The sequence below is a fragment of the Danaus plexippus genome, chromosome 15, assembly GCF_018135715.1.
Source record: "Danaus plexippus chromosome 15, MEX_DaPlex, whole genome shotgun sequence".
NCBI classification, from domain to species: Eukaryota; Metazoa; Arthropoda; class Insecta; order Lepidoptera; family Nymphalidae; genus Danaus; species Danaus plexippus.
Genome location: NC_083547.1, coordinates 4,976,674 through 5,002,468, shown reverse-complemented (window position 1 = coordinate 5,002,468; position 25,795 = coordinate 4,976,674). Strand labels below are relative to the sequence as shown.

At 33.9% G+C, this 25,795-nt stretch overlaps 2 protein-coding genes across 2 annotated transcripts; both read right to left on the bottom strand.

Annotated features, from left to right (window-relative positions):
• Positions 1–137: 137 nt before the first annotated feature.
• Positions 138–7,882, bottom strand: LOC116766152 (sterol regulatory element-binding protein 1). The gene is made up of 16 exons (XM_032655870.2): positions 7,670–7,882; positions 6,978–7,598; positions 6,641–6,912; positions 6,308–6,535; positions 5,944–6,133; positions 5,635–5,822; positions 5,165–5,346; positions 4,743–4,979; positions 4,285–4,477; positions 3,906–4,041; positions 3,231–3,381; positions 2,733–2,832; positions 2,164–2,241; positions 1,394–1,549; positions 694–829; positions 138–421 (listed from the first exon to the last, which is right to left on the bottom strand). Exons 1-16 carry the CDS (start codon positions 7,752–7,754, stop codon positions 207–209), a joined length of 3,168 nt encoding a protein of 1,055 aa, XP_032511761.2. The 5' UTR covers positions 7,755–7,882; the 3' UTR covers positions 138–206.
• An 849-nt stretch (positions 7,883–8,731) lies between these two features.
• On the bottom strand, positions 8,732–13,152 carry LOC116766381 (uncharacterized). Its single transcript, XM_061522900.1, has 3 exons — positions 13,079–13,152; positions 12,783–12,997; positions 8,732–11,949 (listed from the first exon to the last, which is right to left on the bottom strand). Exons 1-3 carry the CDS (start codon positions 13,150–13,152, stop codon positions 10,445–10,447), a joined length of 1,794 nt encoding a protein of 597 aa, XP_061378884.1. The 3' UTR covers positions 8,732–10,444.
• Between the last annotated feature and the right edge of the window lie 12,643 nt (positions 13,153–25,795).

The following is a 25,795-nucleotide window of genomic DNA, read 5'->3' as shown; positions in this document are numbered from 1 at the left end:
ACCATAACCTTTGGGAAAAATTGTTCTTTATTTGCGCTGTTTAGAGTTCGTAAGTTTTAAGTATATGTTTATCATAATAGGAAGTACGAATTTTGTTCTCAATTTTAGATACGTGCAATAAACATATACAAACGAGATGTCATCTAGACTTTATTACAAATGATTGAATCAATACAAATAACAGAAAACGTCATCGCTATCGGTCGTCAAGGCGCGGGCAGAGTGCCAAAGGTCTTCATGAGGTGGTAGCAGTGTGGTAGTCTTGAACGATGGCCTATCTTCTGTAGCGTAGCTGCAGCTTGTGCCAGCATACCGGCCCTCTCGCCGGGGGTCGCTAGCACCGCCGCCGGGAGATGCTTGCACGCCATGTATAAAGCTACCGCACGTTCGCCCTCCCCACCCCCTCCCTCTAACGCACGCTCTGTATGGACACAAAATTTTCTTCCACCTTTATCCAAAATCACTGATGACATAAGCTTTCTATTTCTAAATTTCAAATCTCATTCATATATTAAACTAAATGGGATCTTATTTAAGAGTTTCGCGAACGCCACGTAAAATATGCATTAAGACAAATCGTACAAATATTTCCATACCAAAAATCTTTCGCTAATTGAAAAAAGATTCACGTATGACATACTAAGCAATAATCTGACTAGCTCGACTGTATAACGTGATGTAAATTTGCCTCACCCTTGCCGCATATCAGCGAGGTCCTGTTAGACCTGGGTCTGAGGCTCCCGTCCAGCAGTTGTTGCGTGCGCCGCGGCGCCGCGCCCGCCATCATGCGGCAGACGGCGGAGTGCAGGAACACCCGTGACGTCACCCACTAAAATTAATATATGTATCACACAACCACTTATTATTATTGTATGTATGGACTGTGTTGCTTTTAGCCTTGGTATCATCCATTTCAATGTCCATCAAGTTGTTAATGTGTAAATATTATTTTATATAAGCATAAACAAATTAAACGATAGCTTTAAAAATCCTGTAATTCCTAAAACTATTCCAGCATGTTAGTCTTAATATAAAATAAATGGTGTGGTTTTCTAGAGGCACTATGTAGATGCTGCTTTGAACCATAGACCTGAAGCTTATATGTTTTTCGGAACATTTTCAAATCTAGGGTCAATCGGGTAAATAAAAAATTACAATACTCATTGACGGATACTTGTATCTTGAGTAGATGTTGAGGCGTTAAAAATCAATATTTGAGTAAAATTATCAAACTGATTTGATTTATTATTTTGATCAAGGACAAAAAACAAACGAAATTTTAGGTCACCAACCGTTCAATTGCAATATATCATTTTACTCCTGTATATAACAAAACACTTACTCAATATTCTACAGCTATTTTCTTATCACTCTGAAAGAGGTCTTATATTACCGGTAAGTTCTGCGACAGCCTCCTCAAAGAATGTAAATCCCTCTGAAAGCCAGCCAGCTGGTTGTGGACGGGCGAGCCGCCCCCTCCCGCGCCGCGCGCCTCCCACACCCCCGCTCTCACCTCCAGCACCCAATCACAGCATAGGACCTGCATCAGCTGGAATTACATAGAGATGAGAGCTATACACATCATTTCTTAGATCTTCCAAGCAAAATACGTCGAGATTCTAATCCATCAAGTAGGTTAACTTCACCAGTTGCAGGACAAGCAAACACAATGAAAAAATCGAAATCGGGAATATAATCATAATTATATATTTGAATTCGGTTAATATTTATTAAGTTTTTCCTCCTAGTATAAGAATCCATATTCATCTGTATAGACGCTATACACAATCTAATTCTAAGATTCTAATCAATTTATTAACTACAATGCTCTACTTAGGATTTTATAAATAAAAAAAAGTCGGCATAATAATACAAATAGCAGGCGTAAATACAAAAAAAAAAACAACTCACCGAGTCCTTCGCAAATCATAATAATGCAAGCGTTGTAAGGAACTAGCGCGAGAATTGCCTTGTAGTGATATTGCACAATATGTAACAGGTGCAATGCAACTACAATGCACTCCCGCAGTAGTTAAATCTTCTGTATGATGAAAATATATAAATGGTATATGTATATTAATATATAAAAATAAATATACAAAGCCACGACTGTAATCACTAAAATAGCTTCTGTACTTAAACAGAATCATGATTGTAACTCACCATCATGAGCTGTGTCGGCTTCCGGCAGCAGTAATACGCCAAGGAATCCGCTAGCCGGGCTCCGGCGACATCACAAACCTGTGCGGTTAGTACAACGCCGAATTAAATATCCATATAACATACAACACGAGTCCTCACCGTCACACTATACGAAGCGTTGCCCGTTTCGTATACAATAAGTTAGGTTAATACTATGTGTTAAAATTTATTAATTAAAATTTTTTAAAACTCTGTATAAAGAATGACAATAAATTAATTAATAACACATACATATATATATTCGGATAAATAATCTAGAATAATCTAGAATCGATTCGATAATTTAGAATATTAAAACATTATAAAATCGTTAAACAATCACCTTACCAAAAAAAAAAATTTTTTCATAAAGGAGTTCGTACACAGATCCTTGGATTTCGTTAGTAATAGTATACATTCTACTTTAAAGAATACATAAATGTACATACATTTTTGTTACGGCCTTATAAAACAAAAGTAATATAGTCTATAATATTATTATTTTTTTATTATCTGCGCATTATTTTTAATCTGTGTTCTAAGTCACGTACCTTGAGCAGCGTGTGAGTGGTCTTCGAGTGCTTGTCTTCATCTGAGCAGTGAGCTAGTGCGAGCAGCCCGCGCCGGCTTTTGTAGGCCATGTCCAGCGAACTACACAATACGTGTTATTAATTATTACAATACATAAACTATATTTGTTTTATAAACATCTGGATGATCTAAGTCGTGTGAATTAGTTACTGATGCGAGGACAGGTCGGACGCTATTGTTAGAATTATATTTCATGTATTTTGATAATATAATAAACGTTTAGAATTTTTATATGTGAAAAAAAAAATGCAATTTATTTAAGTCTGATAACGGTAAGTTTAGACTAGAAAATAAGGAATATAAATTAGGTTTTACCATAAAAATATAAGTTAATGATCGAAATAATAAAAAAATATATTTGAGGCTCGCACTAAAGATATGAAAAGAATTTCAGCCAATGAGAATAGAGATTTCAAAATTTTGTTTTACTAAATGGAGACGTTCCATTGGTTACTGACCCCGGCAGCGGATCCTCGCTGGTGGCGAGTTCGTCCGGCAGAACGGCCAGTTTGTCGGCGAGGTCGGCGATGGCGGGCGCGTCGGCCAGCAAGCAGGCTGCCGCAGCGCCAACGACGCTAGCCCACCACTCTAACACCGGGTCCCAGCAACCTACGAATATTATAATATTTTCAAGTAATATGAATGTTATATTCAAATTACTTGACCTTTAACTTTCTTAGAATCAGATTAAAACAACATTGAGTATTTTTTCTTTATATTTGACATTTTTGTGTGTTTTTCATGCCTTCAAACAACCGGAGACTGCGGACAATACTTTGTGAAGATAGTTGATGTTAGTAGTCACATCTTAGTCTAATTTAAAATCGATAGATATACAAGCGTGCCGCTCAGAACAAAAAAAAATTGCTCCTTAAAACTACTTCGTAGCACAAAATTTGAACATTCGTGATTGACAACTAACTTTTTTTAACTAACAAAACTTTTGAAAAATAATATTTTCATTTGAAACAACGATAACAGATAATATAAAATTTTGCTTTAGATCCGAATTTTGTCAAGTTAATACTAAATGTTTTTTTAGGCAACATAGTACACTTGAAATATTACCTAGCCTGTAAGGAAAAGTTATTTTATTATATATTGTTATTAAAGAACTGTTTAATGATATTTGCCTGAGTGATGGGGCGCGTCTGTGGACACGTCATCAATAATCAGCTTCACCAGGTCGAGGACATCTCGTGTGCTGCTGCGTTCGTCAGCACAAAGCAGCATTTGAAGGCTCGTTTGCAGCAGTTCCAGGTGGTAGGCCTGACGAATATAAAGTTAAATAAACGACTCGTCCTGCATGTCTCCTGTCCACATATCTATCATAAGTCATGTATGAATGATGTTAAATTAATCAAAAAAATATTCTAGAATTATAAATAGTTTAATATTTCCAGTTTGACAATTAATTCAAGCCCATCGTTCATATTTACATAGACATATAATTCTGTGTATATTCAAATTCCATTTTAATTAAGGAATAACATTTTATCTTATAATGAATACCCTCATAGCATAAGCCAGTGGATCGGTGAGCGTGGGTAGTCTGGAAAACAGTTGGTAAGCAGGTTTCTGTTCGTACACCCAGCGACGGGTTCTGAGGAAGTCCTGTCCCCGTGAGCTGGTCGCCCACCGTACACGCGGATTACCCTCAGGGATCGTCTCCCAACACCAATATGTACATAGACGCAGGTAGTATCTGGAAATGTAGTACAATTCAATTTTATTAGATAAAGAGGAATCTTATAAACGAACAACACAACACAGACAACACTACCGCCTAATATCCAGTTAAAAGTTCGGTGTAAGCTGTCATTCGTTTGTTAGCTTCCTTTGATTATAAACTACTTACTGTACTCGTCTGCATATGTTATAAGTACAGATATATATATTTTTACACATATAATAAATTATTACACCTACATATTATTTTCGTTAAAAGTAAAACGCTAGTTGTTTCTTACCCACATAGCCATTTTCCAAAATTTGGCATATAGTCCTTAAAGACTAACGCCGCGGTAACATAAGTCTCGGCGAGTAACTGCTTATCGCTCGTGACTTCAGCAAGGTTGACAGCTTGTAACGCGAGTAGTACACATTTACTGCCACTCGTCTGATTAGATAATATTTCCAATTGGGCCAATTTGTGAGACACCATAGACACTTCTTTGGCCCAGTGCTGAGTGGCGCGTCTCGCTGGACTGGGAAAATGTAAGTAATATTATCAACTATAAAATAGAGCATCCCAAAATTCTAGTCACATACGTTGAGACACTTCAGCTCCTTTATTTCCTGAACACACTATACTGTGATATCTATTCAGTACCAAAATAATTCCTTCTATAATGTCTATGGACACATAACTATTATTCTGTAGGAAATTCACCTGTCACCCCACAGATCTCCAGCTCGTCTTGCCAGGAAGCCTCCCAAGGGAAGTCGTTGCAGTATCTGTCTCATTACAGCAGCAGTGAGCGCTGAGTAACGCCCCCACCCACCCGCCTGGACACTACGACCACATACCGACAGAGCACGATTCAGCTCACTCCGAGCGTTCTCCAGATCATTCTAGAACAAAAGATATTGTTACCCATTACTTATAAACTAATTTTGTTCATACATATTTTTATACAAGTTTTAATTCCTGTATCATGTATTATCTAATAAGAATGTATTTGATAAATACCTTTATTGAACTGTCCAACTAAAGTCCTAACAGTAATATTACTTACTGATAGAATTGACATTGAATAGCTAATACTTATTAATGAATTAAAAAAAACTGTATAATTTGCAAACATTATGCTTTGCAAAAAATAGTAAAATATATATACATTGTTAAACAACAACCCTCACCTTCTTTAAATGATTATTAGCTTGTTGCTTGTGTTTGTAAAATAGGCCGGCTTCCTTAGATTGTGATTTTGGTACAGAATCCCCATACACTAGAAGTTTAATGAGACAACCTCCCAAAATTATTGTATTTACCAAATATATCAAAAACATATTGAATAGCCAGGCTCCCCACGATACATTTCCAGCACCTGAAATAATGTCAAACATTATAAATAACTATCATAGAAAGACTATAATATTTTACCTAAAGAAATACAATTAATGTGTTCCATTAAGAACAAGGAGCATTTTATTTTTCTCTATGCTCACCAAAACTATCTTCGGAAAGTATTCTTCGTTGATCAAGTCGAGCGTTGTAATCATAAGAGGATTCGGACATAAAACTGCCAAAGAAAGCACTGAATGGATTGAAGGCAATCAGCCCTATCATAAAGGCACATAATGCTAGACGAGAATGATCTCCCATTCCAATAACAATTTTCGAGTATTTTTCTTCGACCTAAGAAAAACAAAATATTAAATTTTTAAAGAAATTACTTTTTGTAACAAAATATTGTATGTTATTGTTAGTAACAATATTAAAAATCTAAATATACTTATTGCTTTAAAAATTTCACACTTTTAATGACCTACATCAGTCAATATATGAATTTACTGAGCAATTTTGAATTACCTTACTCTCTGGTGATGAAGGAGTGCTATCCATACCATGGGGAGAGTGGTAGGGGGATGATATGTCACTATGTGGTGGGGTGTAGGCTCCATCAAACACAACATCCTTCACTCCAGACTTCTGACACACCAGTTTCAGAGCTATATTCTCTTGTTTAAGTCTTGTATTCTGATTTTGCAGGTACTTTATGTAATCTATTGTTTTTCTTAATATTGCTGACTTATTTAACTAAAAATAATATTAATATGACTCCAAATATCTCCATGACTTTCAGTATATGTAAGGTATTATTTTTTATAGAGACAATATAGACTTAAAGTGTAACAAATTTACCTTTGCTTCTTCACCTACTAACATATTCTTAAGCTCCACTATTCTATCATTTATGCTAGTTCTATATCTCCTTTCGATAGCATTGTGGGCACTTCTCTTTACTTCTTTAACTTTAGGCGGACTTCCATTCGAAGATTGGTTGAAGGAAATTTTGTCACCGTCCAGGACCAATGGTATGCCAGTAACCAATGTAGGGCCATTATTACTAGCAAAGAAAGTGTGTACAGGCTGACTTTCAGCACCAGAATTGGTAATAATACTTTGAGTTGTTCCTAAAAATAACTTCAATTAGTACAAATGAAATGAAGTTGCGGATTCTCGAATGGACTCTAATTACCTTGTACAGGAGCACTGGTGTACATCAAAGTCTGAGTTTCAGGATTGAGAATATTTGACTGTAATATCACAGGTGAAAAATTTGAGTCGCTGCTCTTCAAAATAACTGGTGTAACCCCTTTTGCATTATTTGGGAGCAGTAATGGCTTGGCTGCGGGTTGGGCTTTAGTATTTTGATTTATTGGAGAATCTAATTGAACAAGAGATGCCACCCCATCGGGTAATTTTTGTAAGCTTCCTAAGGCAACATATTGAGGTTTTGGAATAACTTGTTGCACAAACATCGGAGTTTGAACTGTCTGGTTTTGAGCTTTTTGAAGTAGCACCTCAGGCAACTGATGGCTTTCTGCTTTAACTTCCAAATTATAACTTTCTTCTCTGCCATACACCCCTAAAACTGGGCTTGTTTTCGGTTGTTGAGTAAATGGAGGCAGTTTTCTCTTTTGCGGATGTTGAGAAACCAATGGGTTCCCCGGAGCAGTGTAATAAGGAGAATCTTGGGGTGATGAAACATTCGTACTAAATTTAGTGTCCACGCTCAACAGACCAGTGTCATTATCTGCAAATACTAGTTCTTCTTCTAACTTTTTCATAAAATCTCCGTCACAGCCATTCAAGAAATCTAAAAAAATCATAAGTATTTCATAATAATGAATCAGAAATGAAGTTCCTAGTAATAATCTGAAACTTTACCTTCTATTTCAGCTATTTCGTTGACATTAAAAACATCATTGTTTATTAAAGGCTCCATCGGATCCATTATAACATTACTTGGCATAACAAAACGTGTTTTTAGTAATATTGATGTAATAGTATTTAGCTTATGACATAGAAAGTATAACTCATTTTAATTATTTACTTGTTTACATCTTTTCAGCCCACCACTATATTTTGACATATGATGTGATTCTCTTGACCAATCAGACGACATTTTTATGGTGGTGCGATTTTACGTCATCTTTAAGAAACGTTTAGTAATCTGTACTTGTGATTAATTTATATTGTAAATCCACATAAATAATATTTTATACAAAATTTATTATCATAATGTCGGAATAAAATTATTAGAACAAAAGTATAAAAAACACATTACATTAATGTGTATTGATATGTGATTACATTTTGACGCCATCTAGCGAAAATTTAATTTTATTATAGAATTCAATAGTTTTTACTACTTGTCGATAGATAGAGTTCATACTATATTAATACTTTTCTAAACAAGATATCGTGTAGAGAACAACTAGAAATTATACAATTATATAAAATGTTTATTAAAATTAAAGAATAATCCATACGTAAAAGGTGTCATTAAAGAAAAATGCCCTTCCTTTAAAATAAATATAAGTACCTAATTTCATATAATATTTTTTCGAACTAATCTTCTTATAAATAGACAACATTGAACTTATGCTGGTAAAGTTATATCTGTATCTTTAATGCTGGTAAAGTATATGTGTATATTGATACAGATACATTTTTAAAGAAATTACATACAGATATATTTTTAAAGAAATTACTTTGAAATAACATTTTAAATATAAGGAAATAATTTGATTATACATACATAATTATTTTTTTTCGAAATTTTTAATATTTATTTCCATGAAACATAATTTATATATACCCAATTCAATTTTATACTTTGTTTTAAATTTTGTTTCATTTTTTTTTCAGTATCTGAATATTTTTCATAATAAAGCCAAATTATAGTAGGTTATTAAAAAAAGGGGTTAAGATAAATAAAATATAATATATGATATTAAACGTTTAATTTATATTTATAACATTATATTATCTGTAAATATAGTTCTTACTATAATATTTAGGTACGAGAAAACAAACTCGTATTTATTCTACATTTATACATATATAGCCAACTACATACGACACGCGTCACAACTTAAACGATTCTAGTGCATAACATTGTACTTAACATTATTTATAGGCACAAAAGTAGGTATTTATGATATAATCACATAACGTCTTCAACTAAACAAATTGTGAGGTATAGTACTTATATTAAATAATTCACACGCATGAAAGTGTTCCGGACACAGATATTTTGAACACAGCAATAAAAGCTTGATTAATTTTAAATTAAGACTACGTGTAGTGTTTTATAAAATACTAAAGAACACGCGTAACTACTGGAATGTCCGCAAAAACGTCTCTATTTCAACAAACAAGGCACAAATAACACTCAATAGTGTTCACACAAAACCCTCGTAAAGTTTCAATCCAACATTATATATGCGAATACGATAAAGTATCTATGGCATTTTCAAACTAGACTAAAGTAACAAATCAGTCTTTTAATAATTACAAAATAATAAGTATTCATGTAACATAATTCACTTAAATAATATGATATAATTATAGTTTATACACCAGTTAACATGTTAATAGAGGTACAACAGATTGCTTTGATTTTATTTCATTAATAAATAGTAGAGGTAGGTTATACATATATCCTGCAAGAGTTTCTCTATTAATGTATTTAGATAAAAGAACTATATTAAAAACATTAAAATGTTTTTATAGTTATAAAATAACTTAATAATATTACGTACATATTTAAACAAACGCGACTTCATATTCTTGCCAATTTAATTATATGGTTCTATTATTATAAAGATTGAGCATCCACACCGACTAAGTGTTATAAAGCCCTCCTTAAATCTAAGTAAAACTGTCGTGCTCGTGCAAAATCAATCAGTAGTAAATATACGTCTACATAGTCAGTTGTTAACAACGAACAATTATGGCAAAAGCAAACAATTACTTTATTTATTTTATCACGTAAACATCTAAAGATTATAAATACATTGCCATACAAAGTTATATGAGCTTCACATGGGTGACGCTCTTCTATTTGATAACAAAAATACTCCAGAGTAACAGCAATTATTGACTTTAAAGAGGACTGCAACATGCGGTGTTGCGGACTAGAAACCAACTGTATGGAGCGTGAGGTAATGGCGGCGTATCAGTCTATAAACATCACAGTCGCGGACAACAAATTGCACAATAACTCGTCTAAACGGACCTTTCCGAGGCGCGCGTGAACACACTGACCCCCGGCCCTACACGGTTACCGCTCCAACTAGGACATTTTACATTCTAATTAAAGCTAACCTATAAACTATTTATTTAACAGAGACGTAAAGTTATAAAACATAAAAAGGAGAAAATAAACAAAACACAAATCACAAAAGACACCGCCAAACCGTCTAACGGAAATTTGATTTCGTTATTAGGTATAAATAGCGCCTGGAAATAAATAGAGAAGATGAGAGGTAGAAGATATGTGGCCGCGGGGCCAATTGCAATCGCCCGGCCGGAGCGCCCCGTCAGCGTGGCGTGCGCGCACGGCGCGACTACCAGTAGCCTACACACTAGTGCCTTACTTCTAATTTTGTACGCCTAAGTCAGTCTTTTTGAATATTTTACTTTAGCGTAGAGTTTTTAATCCCTTTCGCTATTGCAATCTAGAGCAAAATTACGTGGCGGGACAATGACGCCGGATGGAGGGTCTGGATCGCGTCTGCGCGCGACTGACAAGTCCTCGACATGGTCATCGTCAGGTGGTGGAGTTCTTGGTGATTGTGGCGCTGAGCGTGGTGGGGTTCGAGGAGTCAGTGCTGCATGTGCTGCTGCAGCTAAGGCCATAGCATGTAAAGCTTCGCGCCCCCCGTCTCTTGTAGCGCCTTCTAATGCTTGTTGTAGGAAGGACGGGTCGATGAGCGGAGTAGTAGGTGTTACATCATCATTACCACCAGTGCCGCTTAAACCGTAAGGGAAAGCAGCTCCATTCGATTCCCTTTTAACTCCACGGCTCATGGGACGACTTGTTGTAATACCAAGTTTTTTTACCTTGTCGTATAGAGTACGTGAGGGCACGCCATATTTACGCGATGCCTGTAAAGCGCTCATGCCATTCCTCACACATTCTATAGCAGACATAATGTCTGATCGCGTGTATTGCTTATATCGTTTCCATTCCGGTTTTTGTTGCGGTGGTACATATGGCGCTAGCCCAGCTCGCACGTCTTGTTGGAAATTAGCTGGTGGGGGAGAAGGGTGGAAAGTACGTTGATTATCTTCCTCAAAAGATCGCTCTGTGTAAGGTGAATGAGCATCTTCTGAACGATCTGAGCGATTATAATGAGGAGATGACGCCCTAGACGACAACCGACGAGGCCTGTAGTCGAAAGGTCTTTGAGGGCTTACAGACCGATCTAATTCATGAGCTGATCCGTTTGAATGCAAACGTGTTGACTCAAGCTGACTAACAGGATGGCAGACAAGAGACATAGGTTGCGAGGAATCTACAGGAGTTGTCTGTGCTAGAACATTTCTTAAAATTGGGGTATCACGAGTGGCTAGCATACTTGATAACTTTTTGCGTTTTAATGGATTCATATCAGCAGAGTCGTATGCAGCCGAAAGTACTGGAGCTGTAGGCGGTGGTGGCCAGCGATTATTTGGTGCAGGAGGAGAAACACTAGAGGGAGCAGCCGGTACTACTCGTGGTGGGGAGGCAGCGGGGGTACGTTCGCTGCTTCCAGGGCGGCGTCTCAGCTCCGTCATATCAAACAAACCTTTGACTTCAAGTTGTTCAGCCACTTTCATGATTCGTGGTATATGCGCTTGTGTGACATTGACTTCACCCGTGTACATGTATTCGAGAAGGGCTCTCATTTCAAAATCCTTGACTCCGGGGAAAAGTATGCTACAATGATCCATAGGCACATCAGCTAGGATCGATTGAAAATATGGAGAGTTAGCGGCGAGCACAACTCTGTGTGCTTTAAACGTAACTTGATCATCGACGACTAAAGTGCAGTCGACGTATGTTTCAACTTTTATTAAAGCTTCCAATATTTCTACCAGATTTGTTTTATGGTGATTCCATTTCAAACAAAAAGTTTGCTGGCCTTCACTGCTCCCCATCTTTTTGAATTGCGATTCTGTAAATAAAACAGAAATCAGTAAAAAAAAATTATTAAAGTCTTATTGGATTCTGATTGATAGTTAATTGACCTCCCGATTACATTATAATTAAGTATACTATTTGAATATTAGAACATTACGGTATATAATTAAATTATACTCATATTAAAACTTTTACTTTGTTATTTTTAACTTCAATATTTAAATTGCTAATTACACATACGTTTATAAAATAAATCTCTCTTATTCTTCATATAATAAAGCCGAAATAATTACACTTATGTATATTTTTTATAAAGACCTTAAAGCACAAAAATATGAGAGCACACAGACACAAAAGCTACGTACCTGGCAGGACGCCTTCGTAAGTTGACACAGGAAACATAATATTAAATTAAAATTAAAGTTAACGAAACTAAACTTAAACTTATTGTATCGAGTTAGTCTCGACCTACAAGTCTCAGAACACGCACTCTGCACGAGTGTCGAATGATGAGTGCGAAGTGCGAACGCTCGGAGCAGCGACTGTCCCACTGCACCGCCCTACCCCATTTACATATATCACTTTATAGCCCTTACTAAATTGACTTTTACCTTTTATTCGCAGGTAAATCGAACTTAGGGGACCGATGAAAGCGGACAGCCACATACTCGAATACTATTTAACATACCTGTTTTTAATCAGCCTGCACTCTTAACACGAATAAATTAAAGTTCAAATTTAATAACTCACAAACCTGCGTAAACATCAAGAAGTACCGTAGCGATTCTACAAAGATTACATTTAATAAAAAAGTTTATATAAAAAAATAAATATATATACATATATATATTTAAAAAAAATACTCACCAATTTTTAATAGATAATATCCAGATACAATTGTGATGATATTTATTGAAAGCAACAGAATTTCAAACGCATTGGCACTATAAAAAGTTCGTAGCACAGTCGGGGGTTGTTTTAATTCGCGACAGTGCGCCCTGTGGGGGCGGGTTGCTCTGCTGAGCGCCTGACGGTGACTGTTGCTGGCAACTAGCGGCCGCGGACCTCCGTACCCCTCACCTCTGCGTGCGCTTTTTAGTTTTTACGCACGCTGCCAGCCGCCGGCTTCAGTGCAATTGCGCGCGGGCGGGAGGCGCGCCGACGAATTGCAGCTGAGGAGGGCTTGTACCTCTGTGTGCGTGCGCACGAGCAGCTCTGTGGTAGTGTGCACTCGCATTATAGATTAAAACCGAATTCGGATCCTAAAAGCTATTGCCTCGCCCTGGCCCTTTGTATGCTAACGTTGATCTACACTTCGTGTCGTCGCAACCGACTATTCTTTGATTTCGCCTTGTAGATTATCATAAATATCAAATTAATATGCATTCTGGATTTTATATTAGATAATAGTTAAACGCTTTCATAAAAAAAAATATTATTAGACAAACGACATTTTGTTTCTACGAGATTGTCAAGAGAGACTACCTTCAACTAAATTCAAGACTTAAGTACATCACTATTATCTTTTAGTATAAATACTCATTAACTACTTAAATTAAAGCAAAGACGTAAGTTAACAAACATTATTAACTATTTATTCATGTAGTATTGCATGTAGACACACACTCATATTTAATACGAAATTCGAATACGTTTTGACTGCCGTTAACCGTACACGCTTGAATATACGTAAAGCGCCCCAAAACTTCCCAAAAGTACGTGAACAACGCCGCGAAACGGGGTCAATGACATATTGCCTGCGTAGGGAACGCCAAAATAGCGCAAAATGCACTCAAAAATAGACCAGACTGTGTGCAATATTTTTTGTTAAGCAACTGGCATCCGTTATTCAGAGATATATCTTTCACACACACCAAATAACTTGGTATGTTGTAGTAATACTCGCAAGAATACATCAATTGTAAGTTGTTGACAATTACAGTTAATTCAAAATGGTTATTCATTCCCTATCAAATCTTACTTGTATTGATTTCTGTATTGAAAGGGTTTTTATTTTATAAAATCGATTACTCAGTAACCACCAAATTGTCCTCCAAACATAATAAACTAATGGCGAGTTATGTCAATCTTAATAGGATAATAATTATACGGGACGAGCATTGTCGATACGTCTATGGGGAAACTTTATTTATTTCCTAAATAATCTTGATTATTCTGAACGTATAACTACAGTTTTTGTGTAAAAACTCTCGTTTACATAAATTCATTTATAAAGAAATACATTATTATTGACTTAAATGCAAATAACACTAATAATTTGGAAGATTATCAAAACTTTCCCATGAAATTCTTAATTGAATGCTGTAAACAATGGCAGCAAATGTCAGTGCTGCTCTCATCTCAATAGCGATTTGTTGAGTGCACTTAGCACACTCGTTTGCATATCGATGACGTCTCAATTCAATACGTTTTATTGAAAAAAAAATGTGGGAATTTAAAATAAATTGTGATAGATTACTGTTCGAAATGTTAATACATTGCCTTTGACTTGTCGTCAGCGTACAAATGAGTTGAAATTTGCAATAATTTAACAACTATTTAACTCCTATCCACGCGCTACTTAAAAACAGCGGTCAACCGCACTACCGTTAAAATTTGATGATAATTTGGTTATTGCCCCGGAAACACAAATGCAGAAATGCAAATGTGCCTTTGTTAATACATCTAACAATTTCGACCTTTGGCACTAAATGTAATTTGTTAGTTTTGCGTATTTTATATCGATCGGGAAGTGCATTAAACTTTAAGTGACACGCCGATGATATAATATAAATTAAATTCAATTGGCAAACAATGGAATTCACAAAAATAAATTATGCTAATACCAGCATAATACCGCGACCTATCCCACGACGGTGCAAGCGCAGAAAAAACGTATGCGAAGCGGGGGTTATAAAAAAAAGTACTAATAAAAAAGCAATAATGCGATCCCGCATGGTGGCTCGTTCAGTTACGAAATTGACATGGCTGATGAACCGAAAATATGGGATCAAGTGATCGTGACAATACCAGTTATTAATATGATCCGACAGTATGAGATAAATAAACAAATGGTAGCGATTAAAACATTACAGCCTTTAACATAATTACATACAAAATTATATTTACAAATAAATATAAATTATAATATGTACTTATAATATTTATATACATTATGTAATTTTTTTTTCTTTTATATCCAACAATACAGTTTTTTTTTTTATATTATAAAATACCGTTATGAAAATGATGTCATGAATATATATAAGGTTTTAAATGCGTTTGTAGCTTCGTTCACGGCAATTACTTCATTAACTTTGCATAATTATGAAAGGGTTGATGGCCAGTATAGAGATATAATTCTAATTTCACGCGAGCCATCATTTGTCACCAGCATCCCGCCACGCGTTCAAGTGAATTTATTATTTTATATTACATTGTTAGGGGTGGCTCACCCTTATCTCTAAATAAGAGACAATTAAATAATACTCACTATTAAACACAACAATATTTGCATTGCTGTTTTTTATACAAATCTTTATCCCTTCGAGTACAGCAATCTGCAATGATATGTACATATTAGAATGACACAATTGACAATTATATAATTTCAGTGTGCTCTCTACAGAACTACGTGTCTTTTAGATAAATAACTGTTACATTTATTTTAATATAAGTTTCTTTTACAATTTATGTAGTAAGAAAAATTATGTCTTGTTTCAAGACATAATTTTTGTACACAGATGAAGCTAGTAAAGAAATTCGTTGATAGTGTTAGCGGGCGAGTCCGGATGCAGTTCATTGTAGCGAAACTCCCCGAACCCGAGGTAAAACAATATACTCTTTCCTGCCATTGTCAAATTATATACACGATTTATTTAATATATTTAATACTGAATTGTATAATGCGTCTAAATGTTTTGATTATTTATAAAGGAGCTTATAAAATGAAGTCACATTTTTATCACAATGTGTATATCAAAATTGTAAAGATAATATCATATATATGGGTCAGCGCGATACAAAAAAAAAACGGTACGAACAAATTAGAAATAGGCGGCTCCGCTAAGTATTCTTGTCAAAATATCGGCAAGCACCTGCCTTGCAGACAGGGAGGCGCTTTTTTTCATATTAAAACCCAGAAGTGGAGAGCGTTTATTTCTTAAAATTTATGAGTTTTTTTTTTCATTGAAATCCAACCACTTGACCGTTATAATTATATTATACAATATAATTAAAGTTCTTATGAAAAAAGAAATCTAATTACATATCGTAAATAAATTTAAAACCATTGTTTTTACACATGCTTAGGAACTATGTACACATATTCAAATAATTCGCTTCCCCTCTCGCGGCCATGTTGGCTTCGCTCGATGCTCTATAAAATAAAACAACCGCGAGATGTTGACTTTTTTTACTTTTTTTATACAGGATCATTTTTCTTACTGGCTGGAACGATGGTTGGGTGCATGCAAGCCAAAATGTACTTTATCGTGTGGTGATAGAGTGCTAATAACGTTTATATATACTAGTGAAGTTGACGTCCTTGAACGGACTCGATCTGCTAGCCGCGAGAGATCGGGCCGCGAGAGGCATGGTCGTTGCACTGATACGATGCATTTCAAATGCATTGGAAAGTTGGAAATGTGACCATGGAATATTTTATGGGACTCATTATTACAAGACGGGCGTTAAAAACGCATTCCACGTATGTATGCTTTAGGATAGCGTTAAGTATATGTTTTAGCATTATCTTAATCACGGGAACGTAAATTTATATAGTCTTTGACATGACTATTGCCTAAGTCTTGTTATTAACTAAAGATTCCATATGTTCAGCATCAGAATATGTAATGGTTTGTGGACTAATTGACATTTTATTTACGGTATGGTATTTTCCTTGAAGCTGGTCCACACCTATCACTAATGAGATAGTAAAGCTGCTTCTAATTTATTACCTCTATTGCCAAATGTTAAAACGTCGATTACGAAATGCCCGTGAAAATTCCATAGTTTAAACCTACTTTAGAATCGCTACACACTTTCCAATGATCGAGAAGCCTGTTTAACCAACAATATAAAATTGACATACTAAGTTTTTTTAATACTTTTTTTAACGCTCTTTAAATAAATGGATTGATAAAGGTTTGGGAATTTAAAAATTAAGTCCACTATAAACGATAGGATTGAACAATTAAAATAATTCAATGAAGCCCAGTAACAATTGATTTTATATATTTTTAATATAATAATTAAGAAATCGAAAGGGAGCCAAAAACTCTTCTTTCTCATTTCTTATATTATAGTCCAACAAACTTCTACACAGTTGAATAATATATAACAAATTAATTCAAATCTAAATTAAATAAATATATTTAGTTATTTAAAAAAAAAACATACATTTAATAAATACTCATTTCCTATCAACGTACATAAAACTCAAAACACAATCGAAATATCAATTACAAAACTTCATAATAAAAATAAAAGTTACGGAGGATACAATAAAAGCTATGCATAACGAAGGCCAGTGCTTTTCATACAAAATCAATACAAATATATAATTACCATCGGCCGTGCATGTGCGAAGATGTCACGATACTATAATTACAGCTATCATTCGCAATAAACTTGTTAATAAACTAGCTTTTAATGTTGCTTTCAGTACACCATTGTGTGACCTGGGGTGGATAATTGTTGTATGCAGTCATATTATTACTTTCATTTCAATATATATACATGAAAAGCTATATTTTTTACGATTTTGGCGTATATATTTAAACAGATACAAATATATATATACATATTTATGTAAAGAAATTAAGTTATTGGCGTTAAATTATGGATATATGTTTATTTTTGTTAGATGAACGATAATATAATAAAACAAGTTCATAACATATGATATAAAAGCCCGTGATTACGAGTTTATACCGCATTATTCGCAAACACCCCGTCAACTTGACGTGGGGTTGCGGCCAAAATTGTATTTTTATTATAATAGACCGCTTTGTTGGGACCGTGTCCGCTGGGGTAAATATTATGGGGTTGTGTTTCGCTGCAAATAGACAACTTGCGATTGTATCATGTAATTACTCATGAATCATAATCCGACTTCATTATGTTATAAAATCACTCATGTTATAAAAAACTACATATCTGTTGATAAAATTTATTAAAAAATTGGATGAAAAAAATCAAAAACTAAACCGAATGATGTCGGGGATAGTTTGTAACAAATATCACATAAGTGTGATATACGATGACATTTTTATTATGATAATAATAGCAAAAAACAGGCGAATGCGTCTTTACCCAATTCAACCCGCTTCAAAGGGCTTAGCATAAAACCCTTTTCCTATTTTTGTATCAAAAAATATTGTCCATGACTGTAATATTGTTAGCAAATAAAGTTGATCCTTTTAGCCGATCAAATGTTCTTGTATTGTGTTTTATGTCTTTATAAGATTATACAAAGAAAAAAAATTTAATCTTATAATTACTAGATCTGTAGTAGGCTAGATGTTAGTGCTGTTACAATAGTAAAAAAAATTGTATGAGATGTATTAGTACTATTAAATGAGTCGGTCGCTGTCAATCAGTCACTGTCGCATGCATTTTTTGATTATTTTCGTGGTTGATATTGCAATTTGTCATTCCGTTATCGCATTTTATCGCGTGCATTAGTTCTCGGTACAGATAGCATTATCTGTTGCTAGTATTCGCTGCTTCATTATTATCGCCACGTATAAATACGTTGCCAAATATCAATACACTTGTATTGTTTTTAATTTTGTTTATAACTCTATTATAAATAATTGTAGAGCAATTCTAGTTAATTTTTATCAAAAATCGTTTTGTGTATACATAAAAATATTATTCAGCTGAGGACGTTTTTGACACTGCCATTATAAATAAAGTATTGTTTAAATAATTTTATTATGGTATTATTTGTAATGTTCGCCTATTTCACAATTCGTATATGCGTAACGCATATAATTATTTCTTCATAAAAATCACGTAGAATAATGTGTATAACAAGTAACTGGTTTGCGAAAGTGGCAATATTCTATGCAACATAATGAGAAACGTGTAAGAAGGCGAGGTACATATCGCGCAAAATGCAATGCGCACGCACATGCGTTCCCGCAGATAGAGTGCGTTCGTCCGATAACCGCTGTGATAACTCAATGGCTGTGTTGAATTAGTGATACTATTTAAATTTATTACTGAAATAAATATTTACAGATAAATATTATCTATATTTAAAATTAAAAACCTGGCGCTGTCAATGTGACTCACGCTCAAATAACGTAAGGTAACGCACACTGTCACAGATTCAAATCCGTACACACATACACATTCGTATAACAACACCAAAGGACAAAGACCTGTCGGCGAAAAAAATTCGCACGCTAATTCATTGCGCCAGATGAATGAGGGTATCCCCGACCTACAAATAAGTATAGTAGTGTAAAATAAAAAACACTGGACACTTTTGTTGTGGAATGTAATGATGACATAACAATGACGGCATGTTTATGGCGCGTGTTTGCAAAAAAAAATATTAACTGTCGTGGGCGGACGAAAAGTTACGTCAATTTCGCACAATTGTACCAGGGTATAATAAGCTAGAGGAGCTGTTTATATGTTAAAGAGCCACTTTGACGTCATCATTCGTCTCATTCAATTTGTATGATTATTTAGCGTGATGATAAAATACACCTACCTGTGCTTCTAGGAGTAAGTAAATAAAAAATAAACGAAGAAATTCAGTCCAATCAAAAATAAAGCAATGGACAGATAATCAATCGCAGGTAAATTATATTCGCAAACGTATTACTAGGACATCATAAACAGCGAGGAGATTGGTAGCATCTGTTTACATGGTGCGAATAAATTAGGGTTCCGCTATTAAGATATCTTTGTATATAAGTGATTCATTCAAGAACGTCGCGACCTTCGTTTGTTATTCAATATAATTTAATGTGCTCTAGAGATTTCTTCGTCTCATACTACAAACAGTACTACAAGTACTGCGTTTATTTTTTACCTTTACAATAAGTGGTTACCTGACATTGAATACGAGTTTTTTCATGTTTAAAACCAAACATTGTGTTACCTTGCCTTTTGGTTATGTATCAAATTAATCGGTCATAAAGCACAAATATATATTTTTTTCTTTGAGTCTAAAAATCACAGAAGTAAAAATGTTTTAAAACAATAATAACACAACAAACTAAATATATCTGACTGAATTGTAGAACATAAGTGTTTTACTTTGACCATTAGGTGAAGCAAAACTAATTGTCCGAGGTCTTTTGTGAATAACACAAGAAAAATTTACGGAACCAAAAAGTGAGTTTTTCATTTATCTCAAGTATATAATATACAAACATCAATATCGCGATGAATCATTTTGGCAACGTTTGGCGAGGGGCGTTACCGTACAGCGATATACTTATCGCATTCATACAAACCCGGACATACTTCTTGCTTTGATAACTCTGTGCGCCTGGTACCATATAACGAGTACGAATTAAATTATAATCTCGTATATGGGTATATAATTGAACTGGATCGGAAGGAAATATCAGTATATAACTAAATATTTATACAAACAGTTGCGATATTTGTGTCCAACAGATTGTTGAACACGAGTCGTCGAGGTTACAACTGTTTTGAGGCCAAGGTTCCGAATCTGACACACACACATATTTTTTTATATAAGATGATAATATCTCCAAAATACATAAGATTTCTAGCATTTTAACTCAAATTTTATATATAAATATATAACATATCTAACATCCCATGTTAATTGAATTACATTAAGATGCAAATGTCTGTTTACAAATCATTATTGAATTAAAATAAATAGAATCGATTATATATTGTATTATGTTTGCATATAATTATTTAGAAGGTTAAACTAAATGTTTTTTTTTTAACCCGTAAACATTTTCGACATTTGATGTATACAAGGTTTCGTTAGTAGTTGAAAACTAGTAGATTCTAAAAGATTTCAACCCCTTGAAAATGATATGTAACCCAGGAGGGCCAGCGGCGTCCTCGTGACCAAAATACGTCGTCTGAATAATTGAAACGTAGCCTCAAACTGCCACCCTTTACCCACCCGACATTTTTAATTTGTATCGCTTGATTAGGAGGTAAAACATTCCCTCTATATTAAATTTATGTTTTATACGCGATTACGGAAATATATATCTAAATTTAAAAGAAAATAGTTAATTACATTTATTTACACGTACACAACATTATGAGTATTGAAAAAATTTTATATTCTTCTATACCTATGCATATATAGTGATATTTTTAAAGCGTCCTATTTTATGAAAACGTATTCTGTCAAAAACCAATAATTCCAATATATGAATGCTTTAAGCGTTAGGTATATTTGTATATACGCAAATGTGATGGGGGCATTTGAATATTTTATTAGTAACTGTCATTTGGCAACTACCCCCGCCCGACGCTATGGTGCTACCAAAGTCAACACATTAATTTTTGATACAGCACAAATCTTCAGGGTGAAACTTGAAGGAGGTTTTTTATAATTAACGTATAAACTATTACATAATTTGTGAGATTTTGTTGAATATATTCGAAAATTTGTAACTTAATTGAACTCGGATATCAATAATATCTCCGTTTTTGTATTGATATTAATTTAACTAAAAACTAACCCAATGAGACATTTATCAAGGGCATTCATTTCAAGCCCGATTGCAATAAATCGTTATGTATTATATCTTCCTCAATGTACTTATGTATTACATTGTATACTGTGTTTGTAGTTTCAAGCCAGCGAGTATCATTGATCGGTAGGCATTAAATATATGTCATTAGTTTCCTGTTTAAAACAACATTTGGCCAGTGCTGTCTACGCACGGTGGTGGCGATGCCCCACATCGATATTTCGTACATTATTGAGTAGTCGCGTGCTACCTCCGAAACTTCCCGTGTTTGGCGATTGATGTATAGATTGACTTTTGTCATTTGGCTCGCCATGTCAAGTAAAAATGTTTTTTCTATACCGTCTCCCCAATTAAGGTTGTCCGGTAATGGACGTAGGCGATTTAAATATGTACCTAACTATTATTTCTTTCTATATCTGATTGGCCGAGTGATGGATGGCAGTTGTCTTAAAGCAACTTTTACAGGACTATAATGGATTGTCTTTTACTTAGTTGACACTTCTTATTTACTTAAATATGATGTTAACCAAAATCATTAATGATCATATGTAAATTTACTTTGAAAGAAATGTTTTTAAAATAATATCACTAATGATTTTACTGAGTAAAAAAATAATGAACAATGTTATTCATAATGGCAAAGGTTAAAAGTACGATAATTGGATCTGGATTTAAACAATGAACTTACCTGGTTGAACTCTGCGAAAAATCTGTTTGTTAGTGAAGTTTTTGCAGAAAATATTTCAACAAAAGGCGAATCTTTAGAAACTGAATGCTGATAAGGCACGGCCAGTGTGTGAGTATAATGAGGAACAAATATGTTGAATAGTCCTATTGTGCGATTCGCTTAAATTGTTTTTTTAACCTTAGATAAGATGGAGAAACAGTTAGTCATAGAAAAGTGATTAGAATAAGAGAAAAGTTGCGCAAAAGTAACGGATAGGTGAAAGGGTCTGTAACACGCCATAAAGGCGGTGCCTTTGCTAAGGGTAGATATAAATATGTCGGATCCTTTGAACAAGCGCCAGATAACATTGTTCAATGAACGAAAGTTGAATTTTAGTGAACAGTTAAGGTTTTAGCGAAAATATATTTTTTGTTCGAATGCAATTCTAAAGTTAAAAAAAACATTTAACTCTTTAATTTCTATCTTTAGAATCCTTTTGTTTTTTTTTTCATTGATTCGCCTTTAAAAATCACATCTTATAGGCAATACTAATTTAATATTACACTTTAATAACATACTTAAAACACTAAAGTATGTATAAGGTTATTAGTTATAGGGATTACTGTTAAGTTAAATTTATTTAGGTTTTTGTTTGAAATTATACATTTTAATATAACCAATGTGAAATACTATTTTAATATTAATAATAATTATACTTGGAATAATGTTTTTCAACACAAAAACCTTATTTAAATGGCTCCGCTACTCTCTTAAGCATAATCATTATATTCCTCAGCCTTATCTTCGGATAAATGAAAATAAAAAATAATTAGTCGGCAATCTTTATCCTTTATCTAAATATAAACAATTTAGTTTCATTTCTATCTCCTCATTCCTTGTATTGATTTTTTTGTTTCTCTATATTGAGTATATTTTTATACAAAGACAGCTCTGAAAAAACCTTTTAATTACACATTTCACCTTACTTCTTATTCTCAATCAATTAATTAAAAGTAATATATTTGGTTTTATATATCGCTAGCTATTTCAATGATTTGCTTAGCAAAATTATGTACATGATGAAATATTCGTAAAACATTAAGATAATATCGTTTTTAATATTTTTATGAAAACACATCTACATTCTGTCATTGAGCTCAGATTGTAATGAATTTTATTTTTGTTTTTTTTTACCATACGTTTCGATAACTTAACAAAAATCTTGTTTAAAAGACGAGTAAAGGCTAAGACATTAAGTTAATTCAAATAACTGATATTAAATACAATTCTCTTATACCAAATCTGTTAGTTTTTAACTTTGTCGTGCCTAAATGAATATTTTATTACTTTTATTGACCAGTCCATAAATATTATGTCAAATCGGAAAGGTTACTAAATGCTCCACTTATGTATATCTATGTTCGTGACAAATACTACGTTTGAATATTGCTTTAAGACATAACACTAATCTTCACATAAAAACACATTAATCATTGGAGTCCATTAAATTTTTGTTCATCCAAAAATGCATTTAAAGTAAAAGTACCGTTACGCTTTTAAAAACCGATGTCGCTAAATAAAAGAGAAACTACGCCTCATCGAAGTAACCCTTTACTGCCAATGCGCACGTTTTCTGCATAGAATGGTGCAATTTTTATTACTTTACAACCAACCTCAAAAGTTGCAGATCTCCGCAAAGATGCCGACCGAGAATGTATAGGGTTAAATAAACGAGCGTAATAAACACAAACGGAAAGGGTTTTTGTACAATACAGAAAAATTACGCAATATATAGTTTTATGAGTGGTTTTAAACATAAAAAATATCGATGACTTCGCAGGTACGAAAACTATTCAATTGTTAAAGGATAAACACCTTTACAAACAGATACAGCCAACTAATCCTCGTTTTGCTAATAAAATTCCATGCAAATAAGGAAGCAATTTTTTGCATTCACGTTATAATAGTAACAATAAGTCCATTGTTATAGGTGCTAAGCCGGCTACCGAATTGGATTATGTCAGTTGTAAACTTATTATTCTGTTAAGTGTAACTTTTATTAGGTTACATAATATTTTTGCATTGTCTTTTTATTCCGACTTATTGTTAACACTACTTTTATTAAAATTTGTAGAATTATGTAAGATCTAAATATGAAATGAAATCGTAAATTCGACATCTCCAACATATCCAAGTCGCCCCTTTGAACTTGATCTTTTTATCAAATGTGGCTACAACGAAAAAATTATATCAGCGTCGCCACATTCCACTCACACATGCACATTTCACACCAATGCGATGTCTCTAAATACACATGTATGCAGACGACTAATAAATAACAAAATTTTGACTTTGGAGTCCAAAGTACGCTCGTAAATAGTTCTCTATCGACAATATCTGATATAATTGTCATTGTTAAAGTAATCGCAATAAAAGTTCTGTTATTGAAAGAACATTGCTGTAATAATACAAACTGTGATACACTGTCAGACCAAAGATACCAGTTAAGGACGAAAGGAAAGAACAATTCCTTTTTTATACATCGTTGTGTGCAGCTAATCTACACACATACATGGAACGAGAAACAGCTTCGCAAGGAGGGCGCGGGCGCAGCACACACGAGCAGTTAACGCACACATGCGTCGGCTAGACATAAATATTGCTTGCTATGCTAATGCAGCGGAGATTGGGCAGGTCGTTGGCCGCGCTCCCGGACGCTACGAAGTCATTCGGCAGAACAAGTCACAGTCCACCCTCGCACGCCCTTAAAACTTATACTTCAACATCAAATCTTTAGTATTCTTTGTTTCTTCAGCGCATTTTTAAGTTTTCGTAAATGTTATATTGCTGTTAAGGCTCAAAACATTTAGCTAAACAATACTCATTCGACACCAAACAGTTTTTATTCCCAATTTTAAAGACTAAAAATTGTTCATGCTAACTTTCTAAAATGCATGTGGGTGACCTAACACTAGCCAACAATAGATTAATTTTTTTTATTAATTCTAAATCTTACTAATTTCTAATACTATTAAGTATATCGATATGATTTCCTAAAATGTTATAAACGATTACAATAGATTTAATATTCAGGATAATCAAATCATGACTATATTTCTTTTATGAGGATTGTGACACAGAGACATTTTTAAATTTGGTCGCTAGGCCGCGTTATTGCTGGCCAGTAACCTTGAGTGCAGCGCGGGCGCAATATATTGGACGTTAACACACACATGCACACTGTAATAGATATGTTGGTGTGGGTTATAGAAGGGCTGATTGTAACATCTTCTAGTCATGTTACATGAATATCGTATTATAGCTGTATTAGTCCAGAAGCTTCTTTAGGAAAAAATCAGTTCTGAATGTATTAATTACTTAATTTATTAAAAAAGAATTTACGTATATTATGAAATTGTTATAAGCAATTTGTTAGGAAATAAGATATACGATAAATGTTTAATGATACTTGTAAAATTCCTATTCTATTAATG

Coding starts and splice junctions, on each gene's coding strand:
- LOC116766152 (XM_032655870.2), bottom strand. CDS start 7,754: ATGCCAAGTAATGTTATAATGGATCCGATGGAGCCTTTAATAAACAAT. Junction 6,134..6,307: donor CTTCATCACCAGAGAGTAAG/GTAATTCAAAAT, acceptor TGTTTTTCTTAG/GTCGAAGAAAAATACTCGAA. Junction 4,042..4,284: donor CACTGGCTTATGCTATGAGG/GTATTCATTATA, acceptor TATATTCGTCAG/GCCTACCACCTGGAACTGCT.
- LOC116766381 (XM_061522900.1), bottom strand. CDS start 13,152: ATGCGAGTGCACACTACCACAGAGCTGCTCGTGCGCACGCACACAGAG. Junction 12,998..13,078: donor GCCCTCCTCAGCTGCAATTC/GTCGGCGCGCCT, acceptor AAGCGCACGCAG/AGGTGAGGGGTACGGAGGTC. Junction 11,950..12,782: donor ATATTATCTATTAAAAATTG/GTGAGTATTTTT, acceptor TTTTATTTACAG/AATCGCAATTCAAAAAGATG.